The sequence below is a fragment of the Tursiops truncatus genome, chromosome 6 (assembly GCF_011762595.2).
Source record: "Tursiops truncatus isolate mTurTru1 chromosome 6, mTurTru1.mat.Y, whole genome shotgun sequence".
Lineage (NCBI taxonomy): Eukaryota > Metazoa > Chordata > Mammalia > Artiodactyla > Delphinidae > Tursiops > Tursiops truncatus.
In genome coordinates, this window is record NC_047039.1 from 31,882,569 (window position 1) to 31,908,764 (window position 26,196).

The window sequence follows — 26,196 nt, forward strand, 5'->3', positions numbered from 1 at the left end:
ATGTTGTGGTATAATGTTATAAGTCATAATTCTAGTTATTACTTTAAAATGAATATCTCAGAAATAACTAAATTTCCTTGTCAATTGCATTATTATGAACTTTCATCAAATCTTTAACTGTGGTCATTTTTTTTTTTTGCGGTACGCGGGCCTCTCACTGTTGTGGCCTCTCCCGTTGCGGAGCACAGGCTCCGGACGCGCAGGCTCAGCGGCCATGGCTCATGGGCCCAGCCGCTCCGCGGCATGTGGGATCCTCCCAGACCAGGCCAGGAACCCGTGTCCCCTGCATCGGCAGGTGGACTCTCAACCACTGCGCCACCAGGGAAGCCCTAACTGTGGTCATTTTTAAGTCTTTTGTCATTTACAGACAGTTCTGGGTGTACTCTGATGCTTTTGCAAAAATGTTCCTATAAAAGGGTTTCATCTTCAAGGAATTCATGGAAAAGACTCTGACAAGTACAGGTTTCTGGTAACTGACTATACTGCTGAACTGAATGAATACGCATTTTCAGAACCCTAATGGAAAACTGATGAATTCACAAAAGTGCTAATAGAAGATCAAGATGAAAAAAAAAATTAATTACATGGGACTGAGTGAACTGATGAGGATGATTATAATTTTTTGACTTTCTGTTTGAATTAAAAAAAAAAAAATCCCACAAGGACTCAGAGGCCAAAAATACACAAATCAATTTTCACTGCAAAGTAAAGGAGCTGTTACAGTGGAGGATTACTGGACTGAATGTCAATATTATGACATAGTATGAGTGTGTTTCGTGTTTGGTAATTGCAATCATTGTTGCTTTTGTTGTGGTCATCCATTTGCAATGCTTGGTGTCAGTTTATCTCTTGTAAAAATAAAATACAGTGTGTGTGTGTGTGGGAAAAAAAAAATCCTACAGGAGTAGGAGAGGGGAAAGTCAAGGGAAAGGGAAACAAGTTGCATCTTGAAATACTTGAAGTGGTAGTTTATCAAGCAAAGGGAAGAGGTCTTCCATTTATACTTTCTTATTTCAAAAACAAGAATACTTTAAAACTGGAAAACTTTTTTTGTAAACAAAAGAGAAAAAGACTATGCTCATTAGATCTTCTATTTAAAATGTTCTATAATACTATACTATTCCCTCAAAAAAAAAAGTCAATGGGCAAAGGATATAAACAAGCAATTTATAGAAAAACCATTCTAAATGTCCAATAAATATCATATTAAGTACTAAAATTAAACTAACAATGAGATATCACTTCTCACTCAACATACTGGAAAAAATTAAAGAATGATAACCCCTACTGCTGGTCAGGATGCAGGGAAAGTGTACTCTCTTATACTGTTAATAGAAATATAAATTGTTGAAATCTTTCAGAATACAATCTGCTTATATTAAAATTAAAACTACACATGTCCTCCCACGCAGTAACCCTACCCTATAAAATACATTCATATTATGAAACATTTGGCAGCCATTAAAAAGAATTAACTAGGTACGCTGAGACACAAAATCATGATGTATTTTTGAATGGAAAAAAGATTAAAATTTTTTATTTTAAAATTTCTTTATTTAAAAAAGCAATCCATAAAAAATAATTTTAAAGTTCCTGATAAAAACAAATTGTTTAATGTGATCCCAAATATATATAAAGTCATAGATGTGTGTGTCTTTATACACAAAGATATCCACGGTGATGGTCATCGAAATGTAGTTATCTCAGAGGTAAGATTTCGGCTGATTTTTACTGTTTTCCACATATTTTTCTACCATGTTTAAATTTTCAAGTGTGGCCATGTATTATTTATATAATCAGCTTCTGTTTCTTGTTTTAAATCAACTTACTTTCCCCCTGCTTTCCTTCCCCTATTAAATCAGCTTCCTGTTAAATTTTACTACTGAAATGTTTCTCAAACCTGTCTCCTCCTTTATATTCCCAGAGTTTAATCCTTCCTCATCTCTCACCTGTACAACGGAATTAGCCTAGCTAAACATTTTGCCTCCATCAATTACTACCAATTTGCCTCCAAGTAAAAAATACATATTTTACTATGCCAATTCCCTCCTAAAACTCAATCAGTTCTTCACTGAGCATAAAATAAAGACCAAACTTTACCAAACGATTCAAAACTTTCTGGACTCTAACTCCAAACTATCCTAACTGTTCAACTTTTATTTCTTTGTTTATTCATTCATTCAACAAAGTGTGCTTACTGTGTGACAGACACTGTTCCAGCACCTACTACACAACAGTGAACAAACAGCCAAAACTAGAGGCGCTGACCTTGTGGAATTTATATAGTTCTATATATATGGGGGGTGGAAATAAACATAATGAAGAATTATACAGGCTCTTATAGAAGTAATCATAATGAACAAGCAAATTATATAGTGCAATATGATTTATAATAAATATGTATTTTGTCATTCAGATATGTATTTCTCAGATATATTTGGGTCTTTATCACAGTTCCTGGCTCACAGCTACTGAAACTCTTGGAATTTCCTAAGGGTTGAGAGTGATAAAGGTGTCTTTCCTCATGTTAATGAGGTGATTGGAGTGCACCTAAGAATGGGGGCTCGTTATCAGAACCTTGAGATTAGAGGCTTGGAACTTTTGGTCCCACTCCCTGATTTCTGGAAGGGGAGAGGGGCTTGAGGTTCAATCAATCACCACTCACCAATGATTTAGTAATCATGCCTATCTAATGAAACCTCCATAAAAACCAGAAAAGGAAAGCTTTTGGGCCCTTTTCCAAGAGCTTCCACATTGGGGAACATGCTTCCATGTGCCACCATTCAGACTCTATGCATCTCTTCATCTGGCTGTTCACCTGTATCCTTTAATATCTTTTTATAATAAATTGGTAATCTAGTGAGCAAATGGCTTTTCCTGAGCTGAGTCATTTTAGCAAATTAACTGTACCAGAGGAGGGGTTGGTCAGAACCTCTAATTTGTAGCCAGTCGGTCAGTCAGAAGCACAAGTAACAACCTGGGAAGTGGAGGGTGGTCTTATGGGACCAAGCCCTTTACCTATGGAATCTGATTCTATCTCCAGGTAGACAAGTGTCAGAATTGAGTTGAATTCTTGGGCACCCTGCTGGCATCTGAGAATTGCTTGTTGTAGGCAAGTCTACACACACACACACACACACACACACACACACACACACACACACACACACACGCATGCACGCACACTGGGCTTGGGTCTGGGAACCCCTCTACATATAGTATGTAAGAGGATAATTGTTACGAGAGAGAGAAATGGAGTGCTGGGCAGGTTGGGAGAATGGGGAAGGTTTATACTTTTTAAATTGACTGATCAGGGCAGCCCTCACTGAGGTGACACTGAATAGACTTAAGGCAGTGAGAGAGTCAACCTGGGGAGTTTTGAGGAAAATACCCTCTACCCCAGATTGTATGTGAACGCTGTAAGGTGAGAGAGGGACAGTTAAGTTACAAGAATAGCAAGGAGGCCAGTGTGGCTGAAGCAAAGAAGGTGAGGGGACAATGGTAAGAGATGAGGTCAGAGAGGCACCAAGACAGGGGTCTAACCCAGAGCACATGGGGCCTCATGGGTTCAACAATAAGGACTTTGGCCTTTACTGTCAATGAAACTGGAAATGTAACCAACACTGAGGATGCCTCCCAGCGGCAGTCCTTAACTGACAGATGTGTAAATTCTCAGGTTCCCTTGTCCCTGACAGGACAACTGTGAGGTATAATCCACACAAGTCTCCAGGGCTCCCTGACAGGACCAAACCAAAGTTACCAACTGTGAAGCACACCTTCAAGTGGCTTTCTTCCTTTTTATGTCCCACCTGCCTGCAACCCTGCAAGTTTTCCTGGAATTACTTTCTCAATTATGTTTACATGAATCTTTGTATCAGGGTCAGCTTCTGGAGAACCAACCTAAGACAGGAAGCTACCAGAGTTTTATGTGAAATGTGGCATGATTTATTCAACAAATTGAAAGCTGAACCACTAACTTTTCTTAAAATATATAATTTCAAACACCATGTCTTCACACATCCTGGTTTCTTTCCTAAGAAATAACATCTCCTTTCTTCCTTTCCTGAGGCAAATGCCAATAAAGTTGGCACTGTTTTCCAAAATGCCAACTCAAACGATCCTTTCCAGCATTTTATGGCAGCATGTTTTTGGGGAGGTGACTCTACCAGAATATAATTTAAGGATCGATTATCTGCATTTTCTATTTCTATCTAGATCAGATTATTGAGAAGAAATCTTATCATTGTAATTATTTCCCCGAAGTGCCTACTTAGCACAGTGCTTTGCACACAGTAAGGGTGAATACAACTTGCTGAATTTCTGATCACTCCTTGTAAGCTTTTCTTCTCGTACTGGACCCAATATCAACTTCACAAAAGCCTCAATTTAAATCTAAATTGGGACTTTCCTGGTGGCACGGTAGTTAAGAATCTGCCTGCCAGTGCAGGGGACACGGGTTCAAGCCCTGGTCCAGGAAGATCCCACATGCAGCAGAGCAGCTAAGCCCGTGCACCACAACTACTACTAAGCTTGTGCTCTAGAGCCCGCAAGCCACAACTACTGAAGCCCACCAGCTAGAGCCAGTGCCCCACGACAAAAGAAGCCACCACGGTGAGAAGCCCGTGCACCGCAACAAAGAGTAGCCCCCGCTCACCATAACTAGAGAAAGCCTGCGCACAGCAATGAAGACCCAATGCAGCCAAAACTAAATAAATTTAAATAAAATTTTTAAAAAATCTAAATAATATGTGGCAGAAATCAATTAATTTTAACATGATTGAGTTATTTTTTCATGTGGAGACTTGATTCCAACAGTTTTTATGTCTTTGCTATAAAGGAGCACAGAGAACTTGGGCTTTTAAGACACACACATGCTATACAATGTCTTATGACACTTACTTTGGGGAGAGCACCGGAGGACTGACAAAAGACCGAAGTGCATCTTTCACCATGTCTTGCATGAGATGGGTTCCAAAGACCTTTTTGTTATCCACCAGGAAAGTGGTCTTAAAACAAATGTTATATATATTAGTAATGCTGTCACAATCTTGACATATTGTACATGTAGTTGTCATTACTGTGACATGAACATACTTCTTATAAATGCCACAGAATACAAAAGAGATTAAAATGTAAAAAGTTGGTGGAAAATTTCTTTTTCCACAATGCCTCCACAATGGGTACTACTTATTAATCCCTATTTAAGGTGTATTCTGATGCAGGAGAACAAAAAATGTGCAGAAAAAAATCTCTCAGGTCAAGAGTAGTAATATTGAACTAGTGAAAGTGAACTGGTGGGTCTGAATATGTCAAATGAGCTAATATACAAGAAAGGGTTTCATAAATTATAAAATATTTAATGGTTACAAACATCAAGTCAGTCGATAACCATATCTCTAATAAACACCTTGGAATACATACAAACTTTCTGAAATTGGAAAAAATATAGTTAAAATAATAAATTATTAAATTGAAATACACTACTATTTAATAATAATTTACATTTAATTTTCTGCCCTTAACAATCTCAATGTATCTGAATATTTACTATACTATACCTTACTTGATTTCCTAACACATTTGAGTTGTTTCCAGTTTTTGGTGATCACGAACCAAACAGCTTTAAACACAGGCATGCATACAGGTTTCTAGGAGAATGTCAGATTCCACTTCTCTTGGGTAAATAAGCAAGAGTAAAATTTGTATATTTGTTTTTGTAACAATCTGCCATCATTTTCCAAAGTGGCTATAGCACTTCATATTCCTATCAGTAATGCATCCTCTCCAGTGCTTGATATTTTCAGTTTTGTTCTTTTTTCTTGCTTTATTTTAAAGATATTCTGATAGGTGGATAGTGGTATTCCACTGTGGTGTTAATTTGCATTTCCCTAACTGTTTTCTTACTGTTACATTTATAGAATTCTTTTTATGTTCTCGATACAAGTCCCTTGTCAGACATGATCTGCAAATATTTTCTCCTACTCTGTAGAGTCTCTTTTCATTTTCTTAAGTGTCTTCCACAGAATTAAAGTTTCAAATTTATCAACTTGTCATTTTTTTTAATGGACTGTGCTTTTGATGTCATACCTAAGAATTCTCTACCTTTCCTAAAGTCACGAAAATTTTCTCCTATCCTTTCTTCTAACAGTTTTATGGTTTCACATATAGTACTACATAATAAAGGACTAATTAAGGATCAGAACTTCTCTGGACTTTCCCCTTGGTTCCGTTGATCACATGTCCATCATTTTGCCAACAGCACACCTGTCTCATAGGTAGTACTGAGTTCCCCAACTTTATTTTTTTTTACAAATTTGTTTTGGCTGTACTAGTTCCTATTCCTTTCCATATAAATTTTAGAAGCAGCTTGTTGACATCTACAAAAATTTCTGCTATGATTTTGGGATTGCTCTGAATCTGTAGATCAGTTTTGGGGAGAACTGACATCTTAAAAAAATATCAATTCTTCCAATCCACAAACAAGATGTATCTCTCCATTTATTTAAGTCTCCTTTGATGTCTTTCATCAGTACTTTGTAGTTTTTCAGTATACAGGTTCTCCAAATAGGTGTTAGATTTATACCTACATATTCCATTCTTGATGTTATTGTAAATAGTACTGCTTTAAATTTTTTGATTTGCATTGTTCATTGCAAGTATATAGAAATACAATTGCTTTTTGTAAATTGGTCTCATATCCTGTGATATTGTTAAACTCATCCACCAGGTTCAGGAACTTCTTTGCAGATTCCTTGGTACTCTACGTAGATAATCATGTTGTCTGTAAAGAAACATTATTTCTCAGTTTCTCAACTGTATGCCTTTTATTACTTTTCCTGCCTTTTTCCACTGGCTAAGATTTCCAGTACTATGTTGAGTGAAAGTGGAGTGATGAGAGTGGACATCCTTGCTTTCCTCCCAACAGGAGGAAAGAATTTAATCTTTCGTCATTAAGTATGATGTTAGCTATAGGTGTTTGGCACATGCCCTTTATCAGATTAAGGAAGTTACTTTCTATTCCTTGTTTTGCTGAGAGTTTTTATCATGAATGGACGTTGGTTTTGTCAAATGGTTTTCCTCAATCTATTGAGACTTTAGATTATATGGTAAATTACACTTTAAACACTGAACCAACCTTGCAATCCTGGGATAAAACCCACTTGGTCATGATGTATTCTTTCTTTCCATATTGCTGGATTTGATCTGATAATACTTTAAGATTTTTATGTCTATGTTCATCAGGAATATAGGTCTATAGTTTTCTAAGCTTGAAATGTCTTTGTTTGGTTTTGGTACAGAGGTAATGCAGGCTTCATATGATGAGTGCCCTTGTCTCTTCTATTTTCTGAAAGAGACTGTGTATAGAATTCTCCTGGAGTTTTGTTGGAAGGCTTTTAACTATGAACACAATTTCTTTGATAGATACAGGATTATTCAAATTTTCTATTTCTTTTTGAGTGAGTTTTGGTAGTGTCCCTCACGGAATTGGTCCATCTCATTTAAGTTTTTGCATTTATGGACATACAGTTGTTTAGAATATTCCCATATTACAATTTTAATTTGTTTAGGGTCTGTAGCAATTCCTGATATTATTCATCTGTATCTTCTTTTTTTCTTGTTCCACCTAGTTAGAGGTTCATCAATTTTAGAACCTGCTTTTGGCTGCAATGATTTTCTCTATTGTTTGTCTCTTTCCTATTTTACTCATTTTTGCTTTTATCTTTGTTATTTCCTTCTGCTTCCTTCTAGTTTGATTTGCTCTTCTTTTTCTTAAAATAGAAGCTTAAATTATAATTTCAGACCTTTCTTCCTTTTTTTCATATGAACATTTAGTACTATAAATTTCTCTCTAAACACTGCTTAAATTGTATCCCACAAATTCTGATATTTTCATTTTCATTCAGTTCAAAATATTTTCCAATTACCCTCAATACTTCCTCTTTGACCATGGGTTCTTTAGAAGTGTGTTAATTTCCAAATATCTGGAGAATTTTCCAGATACTTCTGTTACTGATTCCTAATTTAATTCCAAAATAGTCAGAGAGCATAGTTTGTATGATTTCAATTTTTTTTAATTATTAAGGTTTATTTTATGGCCCAGAAAATGGTCTTGATGAATATCTAACACTGTAAGTCAATACTTCTGTTACAAAAATATACCACTAACTGTGGAATAGCCTTTAAAAGCATCTACCTTTTGTTCCATCCATCAATAAAACAATGTCAATACACAGTATTTGATGTTTAAAGACATATTTTGATACTAAGTGGAACTTACTTGTAATAGAGATCTTGAAAGAACACAAGGTGATTGTTCACTAAATTCACAGAAAAAATCCTAATAGATACACAGAAAAAAAGTGTCATTAATAGATTAAATAAAAGCTGAAAATGTTTGTATACAGAGAGTAATTTTTACCAGACCTTGTGGGAATGATACACTACCAAAGTTAAAATAAGAAAGATAGCTAAAGATCATTTCTGTAAGAATTGTGTAATTGTATGAATGGAAAAATGGATAATTTTGGAGCCTAAAATTTATTTTTAACAAACTTACCAGTAACAGTATTATGTGGATACCGATATTAAATTTGTACATCATGAAAATAACAGTATCAATAATAATTTACTAACTAATGACAGAGATTTACTTCCTACTTCACAGAAATAAATACCAAGTAACCAGGCTAACTGAATTCACATTCTCTTTTTTCATAATTAATTTCTACACCTTGCACACACTCCTCAAAGTGAATATTCTCCACCAGAGAGAGATTCTACTATTCCACATTACAAAGAAAATTAAAACAATTTACCCCACAGAAAATCCCTCAACTTCAGCCTCTAAACCTCTAGTTGTATCCACATCTGTACACAGATCCTTTCCTTGCCTACTTTAACAACAGATATGTTAAAGACTCCATTCCTTCTGGCTTTTTCACAAACATTACACACTTTCAATTATCCATACTTTGCTCTCCTAGATATTAAAATTCGTCCTCTCTACCAGATCGTTCCCATTTTCATTTAAACAGTCAGGTTTCTCTCAACTTTAAAAAGAAAAGAAGATCATCACATGATGTCACATTTTCCTCTCAACTGCTGCCTTCTCAGCCAAACTTTCTGAAGAAGTTGGCTGCACCCATTGTCTCTACTCACTCAACTCAACTCAACTCTCATCCACCTTCAACACATGTAACCTGGCTCTTTGCTCTAGCCACCACTTATTCCCCATTACTAAATCCAATGGACATTGATTTTGGACCTCATTCATCTCTTTCACTTGACCTCTCAGCAGTGTGACATCCTTCTTGAAAAACCTTTTAAATGACTTTCATATGTTTCTTCCTCTGGCTACTTCTCAGTTTGTTCTGTAGGTTCAAAGTTTAGTTCCAGAAAACCTTCTTTTCTTAACCTATATATTTTTTCCTCGTAAATTTTGAAGCATAAACACTCATGCTTCGATTACTATCTATACTGTAATAATTCTAAAATTTTAACTCTAAGCACAGACCTCTAAACTCTATCCATATAGCCAATACTATCCAATATCTCTACTTAAATATATTAAAGGTACCTCAAACTTTACTTCACTAAAACCCTCTAAGGTCCTTTGAGAATATCCCCCTTTGAGTGTACAGCACCAAATGTGCATGTAGACTTACAAGACAGAAGCCTAGAGACCTTCCTCAGAGCTCTCTCATGCCCCATATTTAATACATCACCAATATTCTATCAATTTTAGCTCACACATAGCTCTAACACTGACAACCTCACCAGCTCCCTGCCATCCTTTTAGTCCAAGTTACCATCTTCTCCTCCCTTGGACTGCAGTACTGGTTTCCTAATTTATCACACTGTGTTTACTCTAGTCCCTTCCAATCATTTCTCTACAATGCAGCCACATCTTTGCACATTCTTGATCCTATTATGTCACTGTCCCCCCCACACACTGATCTTTCTTGATAAAACTAATGGTTTTCCTTTGCTCTGTGAAAAGATAGAAATCCTTAATGTTGCTTAAATGGCCTTGTCTGGTCTGCCTACCTCTCTAGCCTCACCAAATCCCCCATCCCCATCACTCAATGCTCCATTCTGCTACTTTTCTTTTAGTTTCTCAAATGTATCATGTTCTTTCCCATCACATGGAGGAGGATTCAGCTTCCTGCACCTGGAACTGTCCCCCTACTGTCCCAAATGATGTTCACCTAACTGTTAGATCTTAGCTTTACCTTCACTTCTTTAAGAAAGACTTCTCTGATCATTTAGGTCAGTTCCTTCATCATATGCTATATGTTCTAGTTCCTTTGCTTCATACTCCCTACACTGGTTTGTAATTCTATAATCATTTTTATGATTATTTGATCAATTTCTATCTCATACTACACTGTAAGCCTTATGACAGGATAGATGATATGCTTTTGCTCATCACTGTATACCAGCCATAGCACAGCACCTAGCACAAAACAAGCATGTTGGTTGAATGATGAATGTACATATACTGTACTTGCTATCACAGTTCATCTGTACTCAATTTCTTATTGCTAGTATACATCCCTAACAGGATACAGTCTATAAAGTCCACTATTTACCTCATTTAAACTAGGTATATCTTCTTAATTAATCCACAGCTGTCAAAAGTATCATCTTATGGGTTCCTAAACTATGAGTTTCCCTTTACTAGTGCCACTATCTTCCCCCTTACCACTGGTTTTTGCCCTATATGCAAAATACCAAAAACTTTGAAAATGAAGAAAAACGCAAAAAACAAAACTATCATATAGCATTCCACTATCTATAAATAGTCATAATTAATATTTTGGTATTTGTTATTCTAATCTTTTGAGAAAGAATTTGGTTGAAGTTGACTTTGTCTCTGAATATCTTTTCTGTGTGCAACAACATATATAAAAAATATATTTTAAAACTTTCAACAGGGACTTCCCTGGTGGCACAGTGGTTAAGAATCCGCCTGCCAATGCAGGGGACATGGGTTCAAGCCTTGGTCCGGGAAGATCCCACATGCCGCAGAGCAACTAAGCCCATGCGCCACAACTACTGAGTCTGAGCTCTCGAGTCCATGAGCCACAACTACTGAGCCCGCGTGCCACAACTACTGAAGCCTGCACACCTAGATCCTGTGCTCCACACAACAAGAGAAGCCACAGCAATGAGAAGCCTATGCACTGTAACAAAGAGTAGCCCCTGCTCGCCACAACTAGAGAAAGCCCGCATGCAGCAATGAAGACACATAAATAAATAAATAAATAAATAAATAAATGTATATTAAAAAAAGAACATTAAACATAACTTGACATTCATGAACATTTCCCAATGTCAATACTTCCCATGTCAATAGTTTTCTATAACATTTTTTAATGGCTCTGTGACATATATTGTAAACATACCACAGAATGGATATTGTCACCATTCAGTATTTAAACTGTTACTAGTTTCTGAACATTACAAAGGATGATGCAACAAACACCTTTTTTCTTATTCTAAATGTCTAGAAGGAGAGTTTCTGGTCCAAGTATACACATTTTTAAGACTTTTGAGAGAGAGCCACTGGAGTATAAGAGAATGAGTACTTCCCTTTACCAACATTAAATATTATTATACTTTTCAATCTAGCTGTTATAAATTGCATTTCTTTAATTACTAGTAAGGTTAAGTATCTTTCATGTTTATTTCTTTTTATATATGTATGCTCGTGTCCTTTCCCAATTTTTCATTGGGATGTTTATTTTTATCTTACTGATATGTAGAAGCGCTCTCTAGAACCTGGCACTTTATCCTAATAATAACAGGTTTCCTATGCAGATCCACCAGACTATTTGGTCCCTTATCTTCCATAACTTTAATCTTTTTCTCTACTCGTGGCCCAGGCTGCACTCCCCCCACTACCACTCTGTCTCAAGTCTTTCAGAGATCCAAATTATTCCATTACTATGCCTTCTTCATGTCCAGTGACAGCAGTCCAGGCCTGGCTCCGCCAGCTCCCCTCTATTATGACGTGTCATTATGCATTCACCCCGCCCCTGACAAGGCAATCCATAATCTTTTGCCAGAATATCAAGTTCCAACCATTGCATTATACTTTCTTATTCCAATTCACATTGATCTCCTTTTCTAAAATCCTACAATTAATCTAGTGAACACAAATATATATTCATGTATCAATTAATGATTAGAAAAGCAGATGGAGAAGAACAATAAAATCTCTATTCTAATTCTCTTATAACACTAACTAACCATCTAATTGGGTTATAAAGCCCTGTAAACCTTAGTTTGTTTAGCTGTACAATAAACTGCAAAATGAACTGGCTTGTGTGTATAATCTTTTTTACTTTTAAGACTCTACGATTCTTATGACAGAATAAGGAAAAACTACTAAAAAAAAAGGAAACACAAAAGGAGGGAATAAAGGCATAATCAGTGAAAGTTTCACTAAGGAACAAAGACTTAAGCTGAGCTTTAATGATAAAGAATTAGTGGAAGGCTTCCCTGGTGGCGCAGTGGTTAAGAATCTGCCTGCCAATGCAGGGTACACGGGTTCGAGCCCTGGTCCACGAAGATCCCACATGCCGCGGAGCAACTAAGCCCATGCGCCACAACTACTGAGCCTGCACTCTAGGGCCCGCAAGCCAAAACTACTGAAGCCCACGTGCCACAACTATTCAAGCCCGTGCACCTAGACCCCGTGCTCCACAACAAGAGAAGCCACAGCAATGAGAAACCCGCACACTGCAATGAAGAGTATCCCCTGCTCACCACAACTAGAGAAAGCCCACGTGCAGCAAAAGACCCAACACAGCCAAAAATAAATGAATAAAAAAAAAATAAATGTAAAAAAGAAAAAAAAATTTTTTAAAAAGGAAAAGTTACTATAAGAAAGAGCGTAACAGAAGCACAAATCTTTATTGACCATTTATCAATTATACCCCAGAGGCTGCTGCTAAATTCTAGGAATATAAACTAGATAATCTGTCATCTCAAGTAACACAGGTACAGAAGCAACCTGAAACCAAAAGGGAAGACTTCACAGAGGAAATGACATGGGGCTAGAAATTATGTACCTCAACACTGAGGGGGAGCAACAGTCAAATGCATATATATGTATAGTCATGCAAAATTAATCAGTGTACTTATGTCTAAATAACACTATTTTTTTGCCCGTTTTTTACCTTCCTAATTGAAGTATATGTCATTATAGCCTTACCAATTAATAAAACTCCATCTCTGAATGTTTTAACATTCCCCAAATAAATCTTGTGTTTCTATATTTTAACCCATAAAAAAGATTAATCCAAAATATGCTAGCTTAAAAATGTACATACTCTTTTACCCAATAACTTCACTGTTTAGCAATTTATCTTAAGGGGTAAGGAAGCACATGATATAAAGATTTACCTACAAAGATGTTCATCTTAGTATTGTTTATAAGTGTAAAACACTGAAAATGACCTAAATGTAATTCAACGTGAATGGACTAAAAAAATCTGTGGTATATACTCACAATGCAATACCATGTAGCCATTAAAATAATGCAGAAATATGTATATTTGTTGACACGAAAAGATGTTTGTGGTATAGAGACTAGTGATGAAAAAGCAAGTTACCAAATACCATGATCCAATTTTTATATGAAAAAAATTTATACATATGCACATATATAGTATGTGTATATGTATGTATACATTCATGCATAAACACAAACATTTATTTATATAAAAGGTTCTGAACACAGAATTGACGATTCAAAGCCCCATTCTTAAAACTTGGGTGAATTATCTAACTCTCCACACTTTACGTTCTTAATCTCTAGAATGGATAGTATAAAATCCTTATGAGGATTAAATACAAAAAGTACACACACACACACACACACACACACACGACTTAACTCTCCAGATATCACAGATAAGAGGTGAGCAGCATTATTTACCCTTGGGATGGTCAGTCTCCAAAAAGTAATAAACTATTCTGTTGTTAAATCAAAGTTACATTCCAGAATAGAGATTTGTACTTACCAGGATACAATGTAAATTTGTTAAATTGACCACCTCACAGACAGTTTTTATTCTATCTATTAATCTTGCAAAATAGTTGACCATTTCTTCCCTCTTTATTATTTTTGCGTATCGAGGGAAGGTGGGTGGAAGTAGTCTCTGGTTAACAAGAGGCTCAAAACCCATCATAATGGGATGATCTAAAAAGAAACAAAGGTAACATTTTCAACATTTCTCTGAATTTTAAACCTCAAATACTACTAAATATAAAAAGAAAAAGGCCAGTTTCAAAAGCATCTCTGAATTCTAATCACAATATTCTCTAAATGGATTTTATAATTTACAATTAATGTATCTACACACACACATTTTTAAAATGAGATAAGCAGATTTAATAACCTAAAATCGTACTTCCTCCCGACATTGTGGTGGTAGTGGTGACAGAGAGAGGTTTCTACCTCAAAATTAACTCCAAGCCAAGAATGGGATAAAACAGAGTTAACATATTCTCTCAGAATAAATAAAAGGGCAATGCTGTATTAACCATGAGACTGTGAAGAAATGTTTCAAACGGGAACACAAACATAGGCTTGTCTTCCCTTCATTTTCTGAACTGCAGAATCAACTCACACTCAACTACATAGTAATATAAAGTGGCAGAGGAAAACAGTCCTCATCCCAATCCCATGAGTTTGGAATGCATTTTGCACTGAGATGTAACTCCAGAAATTCACAATGAAAATAACATATCACAAGAGACCTGAGGGTGAGTTCCTCTCTTCCATTCTTTGTCCTCTGGTGATCTCACTTTTCACAACAGTACAAAGCTCCAAACTAAGTCTTTCTCAACTTGAAATTTCCTGCCACTTTTATAGAAAAAAATTCTGTACTCCAAAGGAGTATGCATTGTCAGACTGACTCTATGGGAGCTATTTTACAAATCTAGAAATTGTAGGTAACTGATAAACATGAAATTCTGTTCTGTGTGGTAGAGATTCAACCGACTTCTTCTATACTCTATAGAAAAATGTTTTGCCTCCATTTATAATTTATTTCAATATTCCACTACTCCATATAAATGTGTGTTTTAAAACTTTTCATGTCTGGTTGTGTCACTGAATGAGTTTAACACATGTTCATTTTTATATCTGTATAACAGTCATGGTTTTACCTTTGTCTGAAAATCATCTTTTAATACTTCCTATTCCCTAAGTACTATAAGATATAAGCAAGCACAGTGACTTACAAGTATCATGTCCTTTTATGCCTCTTTGCTTATACAAACTATTGTCTCTACCTGTAAAACCTACCCCCTTGTTCTTAGCCTGAACTTGATATAGCTTGAATTCTCTCTCATCATTGTTCCTCCCAATGATGTATATACAATGTTCTTTGTATATATACTACTATACTGTCTGTGTGGGATTACATCATTTGTCTCTCTCTCTGAGTTCTTTTGAAAGCAAGAACAGGGTTGGATCCCAAACACCAAATTCCTGGCTCATAACATGCACTGGATACTTGTTTGCTGAATGACAAGATATGCATGCTCAAAATAAAATGAAAGACTACCACCACTATAATAATTTGAATTTCTGATTTATAATACTTCATTTAGAACTAAGGTAAAAGTAGTAGTAATGATGCTGTAAGAAGCTTCTTTACCATATTAACATGAATACATTTCAGACTTTAATGATAAACGCACAGAATCCAGATACTTAAATAGTCCATTACACTGATTTTCTCTGAAAGTATTCTAATATGCACGGAAAATTATTACCCAGGAATATGCATTTACTCTTAATCCATCTATTTTTAGGCTTTAAACCACAAGTAGAAGATAAATACATAATAATACACTCATGAAAATTTATATTACCATGGAAAGAAGTAAATATTAATGGGAAATGGATAACAAACACAATATATTCTGACTTCAATTTTATACAAACAAAAAAGTGCAATATAAAACAATATTAACTTTTGAAACTCAGCTGTTCTGCACAGCTGATGTTTAGCAACATCCTTGACCTCGATCCACTACATACCAGTAGCAACCTCCTAACTGTAAAATGGATCCAGACATTGCCAGATGTCCCTGGGAAGCCCCAGTTGAGAAACACTGGTCTAGATGAACGCAAGATGCAAGTATAATTCAGTGAGGATAAGCTCAGGATGTCAGAGGAGCAACTTATCCATGTAAAAATTAGATGAAAGACTTCATAGAAGTGAAGTCTAAGAAAAGACCTAAATGGGGACTCCCCTGATGGCACAGTGGTTAAGAATCCACCTGCCAATGCAGGGGACACAGGTTCAATCCCTGGTCCTGGAAGATCCCACATGCCTCGGAGCAGCTAAACCCATGTGCCACAACTACTGAGGCTGTGCGCCACAACTACTGAAGCCCATGCACCCTACAGCCCGTGTGCCACAACTACTGAGCCCATGTGCCACAACTACTGAAGACCATGCGCTCTAGGGCCCATGTGCCGCAACTACTGAGCCCATGTGCCTGCAACTACTGAAACCCATGTGCCTAGAGCCCGTGCTCCGCAACAGGAGAAGCCACTGCAATGAGAAGGCCACACACTGTAATGAAGAGTAGCCCCTGCTCGCCGCAACTAGAGAAAGCCAGCACACAGCAACAAAGACCCAATGCAGCCAAAAATAATAAATAAAATTTTTTTTAAAAAAGACCTAAACGATAACTTAGTTAAAGAATAAAATGTTAGGACAAAGTATTCCAAGCATATCAAAGGCCTGGAAGACAGATAATATGGCTGTTTTTCTTTTTCCCTTAGGGAGCTGCAATTTTCCAAGTCATAATTTCTCTGAACTCAAAAGTAAAAATAGATGCATATAAATAGAGTGGGGACAAAATCCCTAGGCACAAAAGTTAGAAGTCATCTACATGTTTCCCTCTATTTTCTACACACATTTAAATTTCCCCCTACATTTTTCTGGACATAGTCCTTGTAAATGGTTAAGTGCTAAAGTGGTTCCTAGTAGCTATTTTTAAGTCTCATCCTAGTAGCTATTTTTAAGTCTCAGCTGTTCTTGAATCTCATGCCTAAGGACTCTGTAACCATCCTATACAAGACATAGTAACTTGCCTAACTAGAAAAGAGCATAAGAACTGAGATATAATAAGAGATCAAAGCCGTTATTCAGGATACAGAAGAGTTAAGGAGGAGTGGGGATAAAAGCCAGGGAGGAGTTTGCATCTGATTTCATGGCAACACAAACTACAAAAAGTTAAAGACAGCTTTACCACACAAGCCCTCCCAGAATAAACCGGTCTAACATATTCCCACTAAATTTCATACATCTCTATCACACAATTTATCTCAAGACTGTCTTATATTAAAATAACCTGAATAGCCCTTACTAAATGAGCCTAGAAAAGATGCTAATTCACATCACTTTCTACCCATTGTGTGCTACGCTCAGTAAAGATTTCCTGAATTAAACTGGATACAGATCAGACAACTTCTAGACTCTCTTCTGACTTTACAAGTCTATAGGTGTACAAAAATTATCTTGGTTTTCCAGTTAAAAATACATAAAATTCTTCAATGCCAAATAAAATGATTTTCCCTTCACACTAGCATTCTTTTAAGTATACAATAATAACATATAATTACTATATTCAAAATATTATGGCACATTGGTTTAGAGTGTTTTAGTTACTAAAGTCCTTGCTAGATAACTGACCTTCATTATCAATAGCAGAAAAGTATTACAAACAGCACAAGGTCCTTGGATAAAAGATTTATAGTAACAATGTGCTTTGATTTAACTTAACAAAGTAAGTTATTCTAAAATTAATTAGATGCCAAAATTAAAGATTTGGAAGTGTGTAAGTCAAAAGAGATAGAGACATTATATCGTTTTTGGATAATACATCTCTCCCAAGTTAGGCAATTTATAGTTAGACTTATTGAAATAAGTTTTAGATGCCCTTAAGTTGGAAGGAATTCTAGAAAACAATGCAGAAGCTGCTGAGGTTTTGTTATATTATACTACACTTCTTGGCTACTTGATTTCCCTTTATAAAATGTTATAAAGTTATGCTACGTGAAAGAAGCCAGACACAAAAGGACAAATATTGTATGATCCTGCTTATATGAGGTACCTAGAGTAGTCAAACTCATAGAGACAGAAAGTAGAATGGTGGTTGTCTGGGACTGGAGGAGGGGGAAATGGGGAGTTATTATTTAGTGAGTACAGAGTTTCAGTTTGGTAAGATGAAAATTTCTGGATATGGACAGTGGTGACTGTTTCACAACCACTGAATTCTACATTTAAAAATGGTTAAAATGGCAAATTTCATGTTATAAATATTTCAACACACACACACACGTTATAAAAAGGTATTTAACCACAACTGTTAACCTCAAAAAGCATAGTCTCAATGAATATTGTATCCTAATCACTGGTCAGAGTAAGTTATATAAGCAATATAATATGCATATAAATGATATTACAGACACATCTCCAAATTTTGGAGTTTCTTTGGTGTGTATTTTTGAATAGGTATCCATGCAACAGATTTAAAAAGTTGCAAATGCAACAAAAGGAGGTACAAAGAAAAGCAAATCTCCTGCTCACTTGTGACTAGTTAATCTCTTGAGAACTAAACACTACTACAAGCTTCTTTCACGTGTGGTTATTTATATATATATTTTTCAACTTTATTGAGGTATACTATACATATTATACAATACAAATATTAAGCTTATAGTTCATTGTTTTGAAAAATACATACAACCATGTAACTACCACCCCAATCAACGTATACAACATTTTCATCTCCCCAGAAGGTTCCCTTTCATCTCCCCAAAAGGGAGCCAGTCACTCCCATGCCCAGAAACCATGGCACTGTTTCCTCCATGAATAAATCAGTTGTTCCTACTTTGATACAAAAAGAGTCACACAATTTGTACTCTTTTATATCTAACTCCTTTCAGCATAATGTTTCAATGATTTATCCATTATGTTGTGTGCGTCAACATTTAATCTTTTCTACTGCTGAAAACCATTTCATTGTATGGATATACCACTGTTTGCCCATTCAAACGTTACTTTTGTAAACAAAACATCAACATTTTATACACGCTAATCTACTTTTCTGCATTATTTTTTAAGGTGGATTTTTCTTTTGAAACAATTTCAAACTTATAGTAAAGTTGCAAGTGCAGTCAATACCGAATCACTCTCAAATACGATGGGAGTGTTATTCCTATAAAGACATACCCTTATATATTCACGATTAAACAATCAGAATTAGCGAACTAACAATGACCAATTACTACCATCTAATGCTCAGACCTCATTCAAGTTTTGCACACTGTACCAATAATATGCTTCAAATCGACATCAGAATCACAAGTTGTATTTATTTTCATTGTCTCTTAGTCTCCTTCAATCTGGAGCAGTTCTTCTGCTTGGCTTCTATGGATAACTTTGACAACTCTGAAGAATAACACGCCAATAATTTTGTATACTGCCCTTCAATGTGGTTTTCCTGTTTCCTTGTGATTAGATTCAAATTGTTAACCTTTGGATTATAAAAGAAGTGACATTATATTGTTCTCATTGCAACCCATCAGCAAAGTGGAGATTTTAACTACTAGTGGTGTTAACTTTGATCACTTGATTAAGTTGGTGTCTGCCAGGCTTCTTCACTATTGTTACCTTTTCCCTTTCTAGTTAATAAATATTTGGGGTGCAGGGGAAGGACACCTAAGTATGCTCATTATCATCAAACTATCTACTCATTAATTCATTTATTTATATCAGTATGGAACCATGGCTTCTTCTTTTATTCAATTGGTTATGATCTATCATAATTATTTATTTTGATGCTCAAGTTGTCCCCAACTTGGACTGTGTGAATGCCCGTTCAAGCTGTTTTCTGTGTTTAATTGACCTGGCCCATCATTCTCTGAACATTTACTCACTTCCAGCTAATAAGACATTCCAGGCTCATCTTGTTCTTTCCCTGCCCTAGCCCTGGAATCACCCATTCCTCCAAGATGTACTAGTTCCTTTTATTTTTTATATTTTTTCCAGTTTTATTGAGGTATAATTGACCATAAAATTGTAAGATATTTAAAGTGTACAATGTGATGATTTGATATATGTATAATTCTGAAAGGATTCCCTCCACTGAGTTAATTTAACACATCCATCACCTCACATATTTAGTTTTTTCCTTTGATGAGAACATTTAAGTTTTACTCTTTGAGCAAATTTCAATTATACAGTTCAGTGTTATCAACTATAGTCACCATTTCATACATCATATCATCAGACCTTATTCATCTTCTAACTGAAGGTTTGTACCCTTTTACCAACCTCTCCTTATTTCCCTCAGCCTCTGGCAACCATGTTTCTACTGCTTCTATGAGTTAAACTTTATCTCTTTTAAATTCCACATATAAGTGATACCATGCAGTATTTGTTTTCCTCTGTCTGGCTTATTTCACTTAGCACAATGCCCTCCAGGTTCATCCATGCTGTCACAAACAAGAGGATTTCCCTCTGTTTTAAGGCTGATTAATATTCTATTATATATATATTGTATTTTTGTTATCCATTCATCCATCAATAGACACTTAGGTTGTTTCCGTACCTTAGCTATAGTGAATAAAGCTAGAAAAAGCGTTAATTGAAAAAGCACGCTAATGGAAACCAAAAGAAGCATAGAAGTAGCTAAACTTATACCAGACTAAATAGACTTTAAGCCAAACAATATAACAAAAGACAAAGAAAGTTATTACATAATAAAGCAGTCAATTCATCAAGAGGATATAACAAACGTAAATATTTATGCATCCAACACAGGAGCACAAAAATAAAGCCAATATTCAGAGCTCTAAAAAGGGAAATAATAATTCAATAATACCAGGAGACTTCAATATCCCATTTTCAACAATGGATAGATCACCCAGACAGAAAATCAGTAAAAAAAAAAAAAAAAAAAAAAAAAAAATTGGAATTAAACTACACATTATACCAGATGGAGCTAACAGACATATATGGAATGTTTCATCCAAGAGCAACAGAATACACATTCTTCTCAAAGGCACACTGAGGGACTTCCCTGGTGGCGCAGTGATTAAGAATCTGCCTGCCAATGCAGGGGGCACGGGTTCAAGCCCTGGTCCAAGAAGATCCCACACGCCGTGGAGCAACTAAGCCCATGTGCCACAACTACTGAGCCTGCACTCTAGAGCCCATGAGCCACAACTACTGGAGCCTGCATGCTAGAGCCCGTGCTCCGCAACAAGAGAAGCCACTGCAATGAGAAGCCCGTGCACCACAATGAAGAGTAGCCCCCGCTCACCGCAACTAGAGAAAGCCCATGCGCAGCAACGAAGACCCAACGCAGCCAAAGAATAATTTTTTTAAAAAGGCACATTGAACATTCTCCATGATAGAACATATGATATGACACAAAACAACTCTTAACAAATTTAAGACTGAAAGCACACCAACTATCCCTTCTGACCACAATAGTATGAAACTAGAACACAAGAAGAGGAAAGCTGGAATATCTACAAATATGTGGAAACTAAACAACACACTCCTGAACAACCAATGGGTCAAAGAAGAAAACAAAGGAGAAATTTTTCTTAAATCTTGAAAGAAATGAAAATTTAAAAAAAACAACATACAAAAAGCTATAGGATACTACAAATGCAGTTCTGAGAGGCAAGTTTATAGTGATAAATGCATATATTAAGAAATTAGATCTCAAATAACAACCTAACTTTACACCTCAATGAACTAGAAAAAGAACAAATTAAGCTCAAGTTAGCAGAAGGAAGGAAATAAAAGATCAGAGTAGAAATAAATAAGAAAGAAAAAGAATAGAAGAGCAACAAAACTAAGAGCTAATTTTTTGAAAAGATAAAATTGACAAACCTTTATCTACACTTTATGTCTTTTGATTGGAGAATTTAGCCCATTTACAATTAACATAAATATTGATAGGTATGGATTTACCATTTCCTGCCTGTTAATTGTTTTCTGGTTGTTTTGCAATTCCTTTGTTCCATTTTTCCTTCTCTTGCTCTCTTCCTTTATTATTTGATGATTTTCTGTACTGGTATGCTTCCTTTCCCTTTTACCTTTTGCATATCTACTATAGGCTTCTGCTTTGTGGTTGCCATGAGCCTTGCATAAAACATATTTAGAACAGTCTATCTGAAGTTGATAATAACTTCAAATGCATACAAAAGCTCCCTCTCCCCACATTTTATGGTTTTGACTTCACCATTTGCATCTTTTTATGCTGTGTATCCAATAACAAATGACTGCAGTTATAGTTTTTTAAATACTTTTTGTCTTTCAACATTCATACCAGAGATATAAATGGTCTACCTGCCACCATTACAATATTAGAATTATTTTGAATTTAACTATAAATTTACCTTTACCAGTGAGTTTTATACTTGCGTGCTTTCCTGTTACTAACTAGTGTCCTTTTGTTTCAAATGAAGAACTTCCTTTAACACTTCTTGTGAGGTCACTCTAGTGGTGATGAACTCCTTTAGCTTGTCTGGAAATTTTTTCTCTCTTCCTTAATTCTTAAGGACAACTGCTGAATATTCTTGGTTAGCAGCTTTTTTGTTTTGTTTTCCCTCAGTACTTTGAGTATATGATCCCTCTCCCCTCCGGTCTGCAAGGTTTTTGCAGAAATAGCTACTGATAGTCTTATGGGGGGTTCCCTTGCACACAACCAGTTGCTTTTCTTTTGCTGCTCTTAAGATTCTAACTTTTGACAATTGTCAAAAGCTTTTGTCTCTAACTTCTGACTAATTATAATGTGTTTGAGTGTGGGTCTCTTAGGATTCAACTTCTTTCGAACTCTCTGAGCATCCTGGATCTGGATATCTGTTTCTTTCCCCAGGTTAGGGAAGTTTTCAGCCATTATTTCTTTGAATATGCTTTCTGCCCTGTTCCTCTCTCTTCTCCCTCTGGAACCCCTATCATGCATATATTGGTCTTCTTGATGTTGTCCACAAATCCCATAACCTATCTCTTTTTTTCCTACTCTGTTTGAATGAATTCCACTGCCCTGTCAAGTTTGCTGACTCTTTCTTCCACTTGATCTAGTCTGCTGTTGAGCCTCTCGATTTTTCAGTTCATTTTTTGAATTCTTTGGCTCTGTGATTTCTCTTGTGTACTTTTTAATATTTACTATCTCCTTGTTGAAACTCTTATTTTGTTCATGCATTGCTTCCTAACCTTGGTGAGCATCTTTATAACTTTTGTCTTAAACTCTCAATCAGGTAAACCACTTATCTCCATGTCATTAAGATCTGTTTCTGGATATTTACCTTATTCCTTTGTTTGGAATATATTCCACTGTTTCTTCATTTTTCTTGACTCTCTGTTGGTTTCCGTGCATTAGATAAAACAGTCATATCTTCCAGTCTTGACAGAGTGGTCTCATGTAGGAGACGAATACTGTCATATAAGAGATGGACCTCGTCAATCAGCCCAGACCAAGGCCTTAGTTTTCTCTCAAAGTTTTGTGACCGTCCAAGCCTCCTCCTTTGCTCTTAGTGGCTCCCAGTAGTTGAGGGTGTGCCAAGACCCATCAGTGTCCAAAAGGGAAGGATCACAATCAGAACCTAGATGTACGCTGCTTAGAAGCTGGACCCTCAGGGAGCAGCTGGATGAGTATGTAGTTAAACTACTTCCAGGGAGAAAGTGGGAGAAGGTTGTTTTTGCCTAATCCTTCTTTGCTGGACCTTGGTACATGGCCATGGGGAAGGGTTCTCCTGTACTCATTAACAACTATTTGTTTGATAAAGCACTGTAAGACTCTTGAATACAAACCCCATTGGCCATTAGAGCCAGATGACCTGGGGACTCATCCCTCAGATGGCAGCTGCAAAAGCTTGGGCACCAGATGTGTGTACAAGCTTTTTCTTGGGAGACGCTGTCAACTGGGTTTTATTATTGGAGCAGGCTAATGGGGAGAAGGTGGGAGAGATGCCTGCTGGCTTCCCCTGTCTCTGGGGAAGATTTCAGGTAGCCCTTAGATGCCCGCTAAATTAGAAGCCCAGCATGCAGGCAGCGGCTTTTAAAGTACAGAGTTAAACTTATTTCAGGGAAAGACTGGAAGACGGGTTATTTCCTTTGCTCTCTGTGCTGAACCTTAGGGTGTAGAGTCAGTTAAAAAATGCTTCTTTGCTATAGTCTTCTGGAACTCATGAGTGGAAGCCTCTTTGGCTATCACCGCCAGGTCTGGGTCCCATGCTTTAGGCAGAAGCCACAAAAGCTGGGGTGCAAATATATGTACAAACTTTTCCAGGCAGATTCCAGTGACTTGGAGTGGGCTGAGGCAGAAGCCAGGCAGCCGGCCCCTAGTGTCTGCTATATTAGATGCTTGGCCCTCAGACAGCAGCTTTTAATGTATACAGATAAACCTCTTTCAAGGAAAGACTCGGAGATGGGTAATTTTGCCTGCTTCCTCTGAGCTGATCCCTGTGGGGACAGTCATAGCAAGTGACTGCATTCCCAATAGGAACTGCTCCTCTGGTTGGCATAGTCTTATAGGTCTCATGGACACAAGCCCCACTGGCTTTCAGAGCTAGGTGTTTTGGGAGCCTATCCCTCAGGAAGGAGTCAAAGTTGGGGTGCTAGATGTAGGCTCCAAATGCTTCACTCCTCAGATAGAACCTGAGTATTGGGGGCCTCTCCCAATTGTGTGGTGCTATGTCAGGGGTGGGGTTTTGTTCTCCCTCATCTGGGTCCTACTGTTACAGTGTTTGTTAGTTTTTTTCTTTTTTTTTTTTTTTAAGGTTATAAAGGTTTCCTATTTTTTAAGAAGTTGAGAGGATTCTGTTTCTCATATTCCTTATAGTTTTCAATTGGTTGTAGACAAGAGAAGCAAGCAGCAGAAACATCTTTAACTCCAAACACCAGAAGTCCTCTAGATTACACATATCCCTCACATGTGTGAGGAGGTATGTTTATTTTTTGTAAAAATAAAATGTTTTAAAAGAGTAAAACCATCTCAAGTTCCTGGCACTAGTACCTCATGACATAGGCCTCTCTAATGGGTGGTGATTTTAAAATGAAGTCAGTTCCCACCTCTCCTGTGCACTGCCAAACCAGCATATGAAGTTGACTGGGTTGAGGCAGCATAATTTCTGCTTTAGCACCAAGTACAGCCCTCAGGAGGTTAAAGGGTTATTTAACCCTTTTGTTATTTAACCCTATTGTCTACCAGACAATAAACCATCATAATTCTAAACTATATTTTAATCTACTTTTAATTCACATTAACTTTTAATTTAGTTTCTTTTACTCAGTCATAAATGCATACCACTTGAGAATCAAAGAGCCCAACAAGGTTTTTATTAAAACTAACAATCTTCTGCCCACCCTCTCCTGCCAATTCCATTATTTCCTCTCTTCCCAGAGGCAATGTCTTCCACTTCTTTTTAGCTCTTTTGGTATTTACCTCCATATCACCAAATTTATAGTGCTACTTACTTCATATTTTTTGTTTTACACGTTATCTGACTTACTCCAGCTTCAAAAGGAGATGATATGTGTAAAAAAGAGATAATGAAAAAGATATGAAGTAGCAGCTATAAGCACATATAAATTATACGCATATATACACTTCTGTCCCCTCACCTCCAACACAGATCAAAATTTTGATTATAATCAATGTTCAGTACCATTATGATTAAGTAAATTACATTCATATTTGGGCCATGGATAACTTTCGCAAACATGGAAATAAGTTTTACTTTCATATATATTCTGAAGTTAATCACTTCTTACTTTTTGTTTGCTTTGTTTGTATGTACTTAACACTTTTTTTTTTTTTTTTTTGCGGTACGCAGGCCTCTCACTGCTGCGGCCCCTCCCGCTGCAGAGCACAGGCTCCGGACGCGCAGGCCCAGCGGCCACGGCTCACGGGCCCAGCCACTCCGCGGCATATGGTATCCTCCCGGACCGGGGCACGAACCCGTGCCCCCTGCACCAGCAGGCGGACTCCCAACCACTGCACCACCAGGGAAGCCCTGTACTTAACACTTTAATTCAACCCCAAATCCTTTGCCAATTCTCTAAATCTCTTTTTTCTACATTAAAGAGAACAGCTATTGTATCAATTTCATTGGTGACAACAGATCTTGTATCTACT

At 36.6% G+C, this 26,196-nt stretch overlaps 1 protein-coding gene across 3 annotated transcripts in view; it reads right to left on the reverse strand.

Moving 5' to 3' along the window:
• NAA35 (N-alpha-acetyltransferase 35, NatC auxiliary subunit) overlaps positions 1 to 26,196 on the reverse strand; it is an 86,858-nt gene that overhangs the window by 19,432 nt on the left and 41,230 nt on the right. For all 3 annotated transcript variants that reach the window (XM_073806000.1, XM_019940388.3, XM_019940391.2), the window contains exons 12-14: positions 14,034 to 14,212; positions 8,279 to 8,338; positions 4,900 to 5,006 (exon numbers count right to left, since the gene is read on the reverse strand). In XM_073806000.1, coding sequence (XP_073662101.1) covers positions 4,900 to 5,006; positions 8,279 to 8,338; positions 14,034 to 14,212 — 346 coding nt within the window. The remainder of the gene's footprint in view (positions 1 to 4,899; positions 5,007 to 8,278; positions 8,339 to 14,033; positions 14,213 to 26,196) is intronic.